The sequence below is a fragment of the Erinaceus europaeus genome, chromosome 20 (assembly GCF_950295315.1).
Source record: "Erinaceus europaeus chromosome 20, mEriEur2.1, whole genome shotgun sequence".
NCBI classification, from domain to species: Eukaryota; Metazoa; Chordata; class Mammalia; order Eulipotyphla; family Erinaceidae; genus Erinaceus; species Erinaceus europaeus.
The window spans coordinates 1,511,745-1,522,213 of NC_080181.1; the positions used below are offsets into that span (position 1 = coordinate 1,511,745).

A 10,469-nucleotide genomic window follows, 5' to 3' on the forward strand; every position below is an offset into this window, starting at 1 on the left:
CTATCCAATAAAGAGGTAATAAAAATACATTAAAAATAAAGATGATCCGTTCACATTTTGAAATGTTGTAGGAGACAGAGTCTGGCCTTGGGATACTGGAAGAACCAGAACTCACACTGGTAAGCATCAGTGATGTCAGTGTCACTGAAATGGAGTTATCAAACTTAACCCTGGAAGATAAGAGAGACAGTGAAGGACACAGTTGCTTTCTGGTAAGTAGCACAAGGGCTTTGGGAACTTGGGGCTGCTGGGTCTTGGCATGAACCGGCTGGGCTCATTTTGACTCCAAGGGGAACACCATGGGAGGATGGTGGGTGCAATATGAAACTAGCCTGTCATCACCCCCAAAACCTGACTTACCTGCTGATGGATTTCACCTACACACCCTGCCCCTATGTGCTTGACAGTGTTTTTGCTTAATTGATGGCACTCAAAGACAATTACTTCATACCCCAAAATGGAGATTTGTGTTGAATCTATGCCTTTCTACCTAGATGTGTGGAACACCGCCTCTTAAGTCAGGAAGGGGAACGGATTTCCCAGCTGCATCTGTGCAGAAACCCCCAACAGGTATAGATATGCTTTCTGCATGTGACAAAGTTTCAGCCTCTATCCACTTACACACTATAAAGCCTTTTTAACTTTTTACCAACAGAAATTCTTCCTATGAAAGGGAGCCTACAAGAGGCATTTGTCAAGAAGAAAAAAACATTTATAGAGCGATCCTCCCAAAGGCAGAAAGAAATATGGAATAAATTTCATTCTGAAAGCAAAGCCCTTGAGAAACCTGCAGGTTTGTTAACTTCAAGCACCGCCCTGGGATAACTTCCTCACATTTCTGTGCTCTTAAATATCTCAAATCACTGTCTAGGTTCTATGAGTCGTATAAAGAGGGTGCATAAAGTTAAAACCTCTCTTCCAGAAGACAGAAAACATGCCTCATCCCTTACATACCAAAGGGCTCAAAGGTATGTACAGATCATATGTGCTGTTTCAGTTAAACCACTCACTTCCCCACTAAGTATTCACACGTTTTTCAGATTATATGATCAGTTACCTGAAGAGATGCAACAAAAGGAAAAGAAAGTAAAGCGAGACATCTATGCCCAAAACAGAGCCAGGGCTAAAGAATTTCACAAGGTAAGTAAGCTAGGGCCCAGCCTTCTGATTGCTGGAGTCAAAGACCAACCACAAGTGAGACTCAGCTGCCTCTTTGCTGTTCATTTCATCCACAGAAAACACTGGAGAGACTTCGAGCCAAAAATATACGCTGACTTTCTATGAAATGCGTCAAGGTTTTTTTATTATGTGTGTAACAGCAAGGTTAAAGTCAATAAATCTCACATAAGGAATTGCATCACATGTTGTAACTCCTTCCACAGTCATCACACCTCAGTTCATAAAGCTGTCTTCAGAACATCCTTCCTGAGGAAAGAAGGCATCAGTTAGACTTGCCACTATGCAAAGTCTTGTCTCATCCCAAGAATACACAGCACTACTCAGTGCTGATCACATCTCAGGGAGAACTTCATCTTTGGTCACAGCGTTAAGAGCTCCTGGTTTAATCCAAAAAGCTCTCTTTGAAATGACCTATAGACACACGTTACTAATGTGTACATACCTTCAGCTTTCAGTGTTTTCCAGTTTGGGTTGTGTCCACTCTGGAACAGGGATAACGAGGTAGTACACTTCCATCTCTAAACCTGAAGAACCATTAGCAATGAATCCAGTACACACAATAAAGAGCACACACAAACTTGGCTATACTTGACTGTTTCCATCAGCACTAACACAAGATGTTCCCACAAGGCTGAATGCTACCAATGTAGCAGAGAACAAACCTAGTGGGCATTTTTTAAGGTCATGTCCACAGCAAATGAGAAACCGCATTCTAAAAGCCTTGGTAATGACCTATGTGCAACAATTGTTTGATGAAAGCATTTTAAATTAACTTACCGTAGTTGAGAAGTTGTTAAGATTTGTTTTGGGAACGTTCTGCAGACATCTGAAAACTACCTGTGAATAAAAGTTTGCTTAAGGGGATGGGTGATGGCACATGTTACAAACTTTACAAGCAGGGTTGTGGACCTCTATCTCCACCTTCCTTTCAACTTTTCTACCCAATAAAAGATAAGTAATAGGGTCAGGCGGTAGCGTAGAGTTTAAGCGCATGTGGCACAAAGCACAAGGATCCTAGTTTGAGACCTTGGCTCCCCACCTACACAGGGGTAGGTAGCTTCCGGAGCTGTGGATTTCTGTCCTATCACGTAACAGCAATAACAATAACCACAACAACGATAAACAAGGGCAACAAGTGGGGAAAAAATAGCCTCCAGAAGCAGTGGATTTGTAGTCCAGGCACTAAGCCCCAGCAATAACTCTGGAGGCAGAAAAAAATTAATGGTCCCAGAGGCGGCGCAGTGGATAAAGGACTCTCAAGTGTGAGGTCCTGAGTTCAATACCTGGCAGCATATGTACCAGAATGATGTCTGGTTCATCTCTATCTTATGAATAAGTAAATTCATTTAAAAAAAAAAGTAAACAATTTCAAAGTAGCCTGGAATCAATCCAGTGCCCAAGTATGCATTCAAAATCTTTAAACTGGCCTGGGGCTTTGCAAAGCAGGTTAGTGTGCAGTTTGCAGGCATAGTCTGTTACTAGTGCCAAGAAATATACCTCAAATTTGACCTCTTGCATGTGTATAGTAGTATAGTTAGAGATGTTCAGGGAGTCAGGGGGATGCATTGGATCGACCTTCTCGTGGTGCATCCCGCGAGTACCCATTCATTGGGGAAACTGATGATCCTTTCTAGCCGACTGAATCCACATGGATCCCAGTCACTTTCAAAGCCAGCAACAAGCAGCTCCTGACAGCTTTCAACCTGACCTGTTGACTGGCTATGGAAGAAGGGCAAACGCACAGGTGGCACAGTGCAAGAACTGGCAGGCATAAGGATCCCGGTTCAAGCCCCCGGCTCCCCACCTGCAGGGGAGTGAGTTGCTTCACAAGCGGTGAAGCAGGTCTGCAGGTGTCTGTCTTTCCCTGTCTTCCCTCCTCTCTCCAATTCTCTGTCCTAAGGATGACAATAATAACTACAACAATAAAACAAGGGCAACAAAAGGGAACAAATAAATTATAGTTAGATGTTCAGAAAGGCTATTGTCATTCAGCCCCTTCAGAGCAGTTGAACATTTTTTTGCCCATCATCATGACACCATATGCTGCTATGAAACAGTATGCTGGCCCAAGCCTTAAGGACAATAAACCTCCAGTGTTGACTACTATGAGGAACATCATTTCTTATGAAGGGGGTAAGCTAGTATCTTACCTGAACTGCTAGGGAATCCAGCACACTCAAGCAATTAAGAGTCCTGGAAGTCAAATCAGAGTTACTTTGGCCAAAGATGCAAAATGCATCATTTCTCTATCTCTTCTAAGTTTAAAGACTGACAGCTACATTTCAATAGTAAACATGTTGCAGGCCTCATTGTCACCAATGCAATAGATGCTGTGGTGGAAGCTTAACCTGTATCAATGTAGCCACATCTATTTCTGAACACCTAAATCAACAGTGCCCATTTTTATCTAGAATGAGGCTATAGTCCTCAGGGCCACGTCAGTGGTGTACCTGGGCTGAGTACATGTTGATGTTCACCTGCAGGGGGAAGCTTCACAAGTGTGAAGCAGGGCTGCAGCTATCTAATCTTTCCTCCCATCTACCTCTCGTACTAATTAAAGCAAGGAAAAATAAAGGCGGCCAGTAAGTAGAGGATTCCTAGTGTCGGCAAAGCACCAGCAATAATCCTAGTGGGAAAAAAAAAAAAACATAAAACCTCCTCCCCCCACTCCCGTCTCATATAAAAAAAAATGACTGGAGAAAGCAGTAAATTCATATTGCCAACAATGCTGCCAAAATGTGAAGCCTTACACTTTTCAGGTTGGGTAGACCTGTGTGCTTCATTTAAGATGTCCTAAAAGGTAAGGGAAAAAGTCATTAGCGCTGAGCCTAAAACACCCTGATCGGTAACTGAGAAACTATGAAATCTGTATCAGTAAAAATACCAGGTTTCACATGCACAAAGCCAAGAAAACCAACGATGCCAGACACTGAATTCATGTCGCACTGTCCTTTGAACACCCAGCAGGACACGCCACTGAGTGCAGATACCATGCAGTGCTGTGGCCTTCCTGCTCGTGTGCAGTGCTCTATCAGCCAAGCTCCTTCCACTTACAAGCCTAGCTATCTGCTGGATGTGCAGTGCGCGCTCTTAGGATACAATTCCTTCAACAATTTAACGTCCCTATTTAAGGGGTGTCTACATTCCTCCCCACTATGAACATACTTACTGTGACATATTTAGTGAGTTTTTCAGATAGGGTACAATTCCTTAAACAATTTAATGTCCCTATTTAATGGATGTCTGTCTACATTTCTCCCCACTATGAATATACTTATTGTGACACATTTAGTGAGTTTTTCAAGAACTCCACTGATCCAAATGCTGTACTTACCTCAAACCACAAGTAATCATATTCATTCCTGCAAATAAATTAGTAAGTTAAAAAAAAACAACAATATCCAGATGTGCTAATTTTTCAGCTATATCCAGCTGTCAGAATAAAGCTTTAGTTCACGTCTGTATCACACAGCAGTTGAACAGTAACACTCATCATGCAAACTGTTAGTGACCCACCCAAGCACCGCTGACCCTGCCCAAAAGCTCACCTGAAGGCAGCAGTGCAGACAATGGGCAGGTGGCCACCTAAGGAAAGAAGTCCATTAGATTCTCTCAGCAGCTGTCTTGCAGTTCTTTCTCACAGATCTAACCAGCAGTTCTGTGAGTAAAGCAGACTACATGATTACTCTATGAGGCGTTTCCAACGACAAGGGTTCACAGCAGAGCCCCATCGGGATAGACCTCAATCATTCAAGCCTGAGACACCAGAGCTGCCATAGGCCTACACTTTAAATATCTAAAATTGTGGTCCAGGAGGTGGCACAGTGGATAAAGCATTGACTCTCAAACATGAGGCGCTGAGTTCAATCTCAGGCAGCACATGTACCAGAGTTATGTATGGTTCTTACTTTTCTCACTGATAAGTATTTAAAAATTGGGGGTTGGCAATAACCCTGGAAGCAAAAAAAAAAAAATCTAGGAGACTATAACCTGGTGAGCACAAAGGTTATAGTGCACATGGTTACATGCCCCAGCCCCCACCTGCAGGGGGAAATCTTCACTAGACTGGGACTACAGGTAGGTCCTCTATGTCTCGCCCCCGATTTATTATGAAGATAATAAAATTAAAAAATTGTATATTAGTCAAGGATTCCAACTGCTTAAAATCCCGTTTATTTTGATACATGAACTCCTATAAAGCATAGAGTAAGCACAAGTTTGTGCTACATGTGATGCTAAGGTATCACTCATCACTCAAAACACAAACCTTCATTTCTGGGAAGCATTACAAACCTACTTAATGTTGAAAATGCCCAATTTGTAGCCAAGTTTTAGTAAACTTTCCCTATTTGAAATTATAAACACAGAAAAATGATTACATTTTGTAATTTTTCCCCTTCAGATGTCAGTCATCCAAAAGTAAACTAGTATAAGATGGGAGGGGGAGGTTTTGCAAGATCAGAACATCACTGGCACATGGGATGACAGATAACCAACTCTACCTCAGGTTTCCATATATTGAATCCTACTCTCTTGTACTCTACCTTATAGTGGTATAAGGGACTGAAATTCAGGACTCAAGTCTCTCTACATAACCATTAGGCTATCTACCCAGACCCTACTACCTCCAGGTTTTGTAATCACTTCAAATTCTATTATTTTTTTCTACTGGTAATTACACACAAATGTGCATTCTACTGGTATACTATACACAAATGTGCATCTGAACTATTAGCAACATCTCAAACTCTGGTTGCTGCCATAAGCCTAATGGCTAAGACATACTTTCACTTTCAAGATTTTAAAGGAAATGCTAATCAATGAAGCCCATAGAAGTTGAAATTTCCTAACAATGTACCTTAAAGGTTACATATAAATCTTACAACATACCTTTAGCTTGAGTCATTGTTCTTAAGATAAAAGCCTTAAAAGGAAGAGAAGTATTCAATTGACATTCCACTCAATAATTACAATTCCTATTACAATTCCTAAATGTTTTTCACTGATTGTGCAGCCTGACACCATATGCTTTCACCACCAGTTAACCCCATCATTTCCCACCTGTGAAGCATGTTCCTTCTTATATGTATCAAAACTCATACTGAACAATGAGCTCTGGGTTGCAAAAGAGGATTTATTTTTTGCACTTGTCTAATCACTTTTGCTCAGTAACAAAAGCGAACAAACAAGTGCTATGGTAAATGTAGTTACAAACTACACAGCAGATAGAAGACAATGGTTGTTTAGATAAAAAAAAAATCTGATACAGCAATAGGAAGTAGGTGGGGCTGTTAAGCTATTTGGTTAACTTTTTGTTGATTACCAAACGGACAGGTAGCATGTGTCTTCCCTAATGGCCTTTTTTTCTTTCCCATTACCTGAGTTTACATTCCCATTTTCTTAGAAGATTCTCTTCTCAATGTTTTCAATTTTGATGCTCTCTTTTTAGACAGAGCTGGTTCCCCTCCCACACACTCTTGCTCCAGATACACTTCTGTCTTCCTTGGTAATTCAGATCTTATTATGAAGTGACTCTCCTCCTGCACAGAAAGTAGCAAGTTTACTTTACTGCTCTAGGTAATGACTTTATGTTATAAAAAACTCATTCTTACATCCAAAAAAGCTAATTATCAAAATATCTAGTTATTCTTTCATTATTCTGGTCAATTCTTTTTCGACCTGAGCAGTATTCAGCTCTGGATTAGCATGGTGTGGGGGACCTTAAAACCTCAAAGGTTAGTCTGTTTGCATAACCATTATGCAATGCTATCTGCACCTGTTTATCTGTGTACCAAATCCACTTATGTTTTTAAAATTCAAGTTTCAAGACTTAATAGATTGTCCCACCCCCAAAGTGAGGACATGCTACCAAACTTACCACCGGTTTGATGTCACACCCATCATTTTCAAGATTATTTACATCTTCTGTTCTGTAAAATTAAACACTGATTTTACTTAAGATTGTCAAGCTTCTTAACCTTATCAGTTCTGTTTACTGACATGCAAAAATAAAAGGCCCTACCTCAAAATGATGTCTTCATGTGCAGCTAAATTACAATCTCAGAATGGCCTAAGACTGTGATTTTACATGCAGCAATTAACACTGAAATTTCAAACTTTGTTGGCTACCAGGGTAACGACTGGGGGCTTGGTGCTTGCATTCTCTTCTGACAGTAAATAGATACAGAGGGAATAAGAGAAAAAATATAATGCCTGAAGCTTCCTCAGTGCAAGCAGGGACCAGGTGAATTACCAGGTTCAACCAGGGTCTTACACATGGTAACATGTACAGTCAACTGGATATCCCATGATTATGCAAAACACTCTCATGCCTACAGCTCTCTCAGCTGAGGCTACTGGTGTTGCTGGGGAGTTGTGTGCCACTGTTTTATCTGGCACTGATAATTGTATAATTACCCTTACCCTGACTCAATAGGAGAGAGAGAATCATCATCATCCAGGTACTTGTATCTCCGACTATCAAGATCTTCCTTTTCTAAGTCTTCACCAACATCCATTTGCTTCAAAGATTCCTTGAGATGGTGCTCATATTTCAATTTTTCGAGATAGTTGAAAAATCCTCTTGATACTGCTTGCTGTAGGTATCAAAAGCATTCACTAGTATTAAGTTAGAGCGAAGAAAAATAATTCTAACAGCAAAAGCCCAATTAGAGCTGCAAGAAACCATATTTAACCAAGAATCCCTCAAATGGTGTCTGCTCCACCTAGCATGGTATCAAATTCAACCTGGTAGTGAGCAAAAAATGAAGTGCCACCTTCATACCATGCTAGTATCCCTGCTGGAGATAAATAGTTCAATGTCCACTCATTATGACTAAGTGGTTATAAAGGGTTTTTTTTTTTTAAATCAAAGGTTGAAGAGCAACAAAGTCACAAATGCAGGATCACCGGAAATACTTGCAATCTACTAGATAGGACACTTGTATTCAGTAAGAAACAGGAGGCTAGTGTGCTGCGGGATGTTTGTAGACTTAGAAACTGCACATTGAGGGAGTCCGTAGCACAGCGGGCTTGTGCTAAGCGCCCGTGGCTGAAGTGCAAGGCCCGGGTGTAAGGACCCCCGCCCCCCACCTGCAGGGGAGTCGCTTCCCAGGCGGTGAGATATCTGTCTCTCTCTCCCCCTCTCTGTCTTCCCCTCTTCTCTCTTCTCGCTGTCCTATCCAACAACATCAATAATCACAACACTAACCACAACAAGAACAAATAGGAACAAATAATATTAAAAATACTATTTAAAAAAGACCCAGCACACTGCGCCTCAGACCGACAGACAGCAGGCAGCGTCTCCATCTGGGGTGCCTACTGATGCGGCTCTACGAAGGCCCCGCAGCACACGGCCTCCCGGGCACGTTGGGGTGGGGCTGCCCATCCCTCAGAATGCTGTGTCCAGGGCATGAACCAGCACGGGCACAGAGCAAGGGCCGGGCCGGGATGAACAAGGAGTCGCTTTGTCCCTGGCCGGGATGAGAGGGCACCACAGCCAGATGCCCCTCTACCCAGGACAAGGCCCGGCGCCAGGGCGTGGGGGACAGACTAGCCGGCAAGGCCTGCGCCCCCGGAAGCCGCAGCACGCGGCGCCAGCGCTAACCGCCAGGCCCTCGGCCCGGCCGGGACTGGATCCGCGCCGGCTGCCGGCTGCCGGCTGCAGACTGACGCCCACAGCTACCTCGAAGGCCAGGATCTTCCGCCAAGGGCTCTTCCCGCTCTCCGCCTCCTCATAGGGGTCGCCGGCGCTCTTGTCGCGGATCTGCCTCTTCTGTATCCTGGACGCCCGGCTGCTCTTCGTCCCCGCCGGTCTCCCCCGGGGCCTCCCCGTCGGCCTGCGCCTGCGCCTCCGCCTGCGCCTCCGCCTCCTCCGGAGCCGCTCGAGCAGCGCCCTGAGCGTCCGGGGCCGCGGCGACCCCGAGCCGTCGCTGGACGAGTCCGCCGCCTCCGCCTGCTTCCTCGCGGAGCTGCTGGGCGACCGCGCCGGGCAGAGGCCGGGGCGCTGCGTTCTGAACAGGCTGCTGCCGGACGAGCCGTCGCTAGGGGGAGAGATCCCGCATTGGCGCGCAGCCCCGCACTCAGCTGGCGCGCAGCCCGCAGCCCCCGGCCGCCCGCACTCACCTGGCGCGCAGCCCCGCAGCCCCCGGCCGCCCGCACTCAGCTGGCGCGCAGCCCGCAGCCCCCGGCCGCCCGCACTCACCTGGCGCCCAGCCCGCAGCCCCCGGCCGCCCGCACTCACCTGGCGCGCAGCCCCGCAGCCCCCGGCCGCCCGCACTCACCTGGCGCGCAGCCCGCAGCCCCCCGCACTCACCTGGCGCGCAGCCCGCAGCCCCCCGCACTCACCTGGCGCGCAGCCCGCAGCCCCCGGCCGCCCGCACTCAGCTGGCGCGCAGCCCGCAGCCCCCGGCCGCCCGCACTCACCTGGCGCCCAGCCCGCAGCCCCCGGCCGCCCGCACTCACCTGGCGCCCAGCCCGCAGCCCCCGGCCGCCCGCACTCACCTGGCGCGCAGCCCGCAGCCCCCCGCACTCACCTGGCGCGCAGCCCGCAGCCCCCGGCCGCCCGCACTCAGCTGGCGCGCAGCCCGCAGCCCCCGGCCACCCGCACTCACCTGGCGCCCAGCCCGCAGCCCCCGGCCGCCCGCACTCACCTGGCGCCCAGCCCGCAGCCCCCGGCCGCCCGCACTCACCTGGCGCCCAGCCCCGCAGCCCCCGGCCGCCCGCACTCACCTGGCGCCCAGCCCGCAGCCCCCGGCCGCCCGCACTCACCTGGCGCGCAGCCCCGCAGCCCCCGGCCGCCCGCACTCACCTGGCGCGCAGCCCGCAGCCCCCCGCACTCACCTGGCGCGCAGCCCGCAGCCCCCGGCCGCCCGCACTCACCTGGCGCGCAGCCCCGCAGCCCCCGGCCGCCCGCACTCAGCTGGCGCCCAGCCCCGCAGCCCCCGGCCCGCACTCACCTGGAGAGCTCGGCTCCCAGCGCCGCCTCCCACGGCTGCCCGAGGCCCGGGGGCTCCATGCGGAGGGCGACGCGGTGAGCGTTGCAGCCCCGCCGCCCGGCCCCCACCGCACCTCGCTCGAGGCCCGCCCGCAGCGCTCCCGGGCGGCGGGACAGAGAGGCAACCCGACCGCCGCGCGCCGCAGGAGAGAAAGGCCGCGACGGCCGAGCGCGCCGCTAATAGTGAGCGCAGGTCTCGCGAGATCCGGCCCTCGCGCCTCGCGAGGCCTTCTGGGAAGGGGCGGGGCCACCGAGTCGACGCCGGGAGGCCCTGCGGCGCGTGCGCGGGCGG

At 48.3% G+C, this 10,469-nt stretch overlaps 2 protein-coding genes and 9 non-coding genes across 11 annotated transcripts in view; 1 reads left to right on the forward strand and 10 right to left on the reverse strand.

Annotated features, from left to right (window-relative positions):
- Positions 1-1,357, forward strand: part of CEP295 (centrosomal protein 295) — a 39,785-nt gene extending 38,428 nt beyond the window's left edge. Inside the window, exons 26-31 of the mRNA XM_060179654.1 lie at positions 72-212; positions 495-570; positions 656-793; positions 872-968; positions 1,041-1,140; positions 1,236-1,357. Coding sequence (XP_060035637.1) covers positions 72-212; positions 495-570; positions 656-793; positions 872-968; positions 1,041-1,140; positions 1,236-1,274 — 591 coding nt within the window. The 3' untranslated portion in view covers positions 1,275-1,357. The remainder of the gene's footprint in view (positions 1-71; positions 213-494; positions 571-655; positions 794-871; positions 969-1,040; positions 1,141-1,235) is intronic.
- A 110-nt stretch (positions 1,358-1,467) lies between these two features.
- LOC132535154 (small nucleolar RNA SNORA25) lies at positions 1,468-1,592 on the reverse strand. Its single transcript, XR_009546937.1, has one exon. It is a non-coding gene; the product is annotated as a small nucleolar RNA SNORA25 (small nucleolar RNA).
- Positions 1,494-10,305, reverse strand: TAF1D (TATA-box binding protein associated factor, RNA polymerase I subunit D). Its single transcript, XM_060179660.1, has 11 exons — positions 10,140-10,305; positions 8,867-9,224; positions 7,603-7,775; positions 7,058-7,109; positions 6,558-6,719; positions 6,070-6,103; positions 4,728-4,764; positions 4,514-4,541; positions 3,930-3,972; positions 3,330-3,372; positions 1,494-2,016 (listed from the first exon to the last, which is right to left on the reverse strand). The coding sequence occupies exons 1-5, from the start codon at positions 10,196-10,198 to the stop codon at positions 6,564-6,566; spliced, it is 798 nt and encodes a 265-aa protein (XP_060035643.1). The 5' UTR covers positions 10,199-10,305; the 3' UTR covers positions 1,494-2,016; positions 3,330-3,372; positions 3,930-3,972; positions 4,514-4,541; positions 4,728-4,764; positions 6,070-6,103; positions 6,558-6,563.
- Positions 1,795-1,913, reverse strand: LOC107523126 (small nucleolar RNA SNORA32). Its single transcript, XR_009546941.1, has one exon. It is a non-coding gene; the product is annotated as a small nucleolar RNA SNORA32 (small nucleolar RNA).
- LOC132535152 (small nucleolar RNA Z40) lies at positions 3,143-3,218 on the reverse strand. The gene has a single exon (XR_009546935.1). It is a non-coding gene; the product is annotated as a small nucleolar RNA Z40 (small nucleolar RNA).
- On the reverse strand, positions 3,472-3,599 carry LOC132535155 (small nucleolar RNA SNORA1). Its single transcript, XR_009546938.1, has one exon. It is a non-coding gene; the product is annotated as a small nucleolar RNA SNORA1 (small nucleolar RNA).
- Positions 4,044-4,180, reverse strand: LOC132535153 (small nucleolar RNA SNORA8). Its single transcript, XR_009546936.1, has one exon. It is a non-coding gene; the product is annotated as a small nucleolar RNA SNORA8 (small nucleolar RNA).
- Positions 4,610-4,681, reverse strand: LOC132535177 (small nucleolar RNA SNORD5). The gene has a single exon (XR_009546955.1). It is a non-coding gene; the product is annotated as a small nucleolar RNA SNORD5 (small nucleolar RNA).
- LOC132535159 (small nucleolar RNA SNORA18) lies at positions 4,797-4,926 on the reverse strand. Its single transcript, XR_009546943.1, has one exon. It is a non-coding gene; the product is annotated as a small nucleolar RNA SNORA18 (small nucleolar RNA).
- On the reverse strand, positions 6,249-6,373 carry LOC132535170 (small nucleolar RNA SNORA40). Its single transcript, XR_009546951.1, has one exon. It is a non-coding gene; the product is annotated as a small nucleolar RNA SNORA40 (small nucleolar RNA).
- Positions 8,579-8,710, reverse strand: LOC132535165 (small nucleolar RNA SNORA48). Its single transcript, XR_009546949.1, has one exon. It is a non-coding gene; the product is annotated as a small nucleolar RNA SNORA48 (small nucleolar RNA).
- Positions 10,306-10,469: the final 164 nt, after the last annotated feature.

What these genes read in the sequence shown, in the direction of transcription:
- TAF1D (XM_060179660.1), bottom strand. Translation starts at nt 10,198, where the DNA reads ATGGAGCCCCCGGGCCTCGGGCAGCCGTGGGAGGCGGCGCTGGGAGCC. An exon ending in GGAAGATCCTGGCCTTCGAG is followed by an intron (nt 7,776 to 8,866) that starts GTAGCTGTGGGC and finishes TGATACCTACAG; the next exon opens with CAAGCAGTATCAAGAGGATT. An exon ending in GGTGTGACATCAAACCGGTG is followed by an intron (nt 6,720 to 7,057) that starts GTAAGTTTGGTA and finishes CTTTCTGTGCAG; the next exon opens with GAGGAGAGTCACTTCATAAT.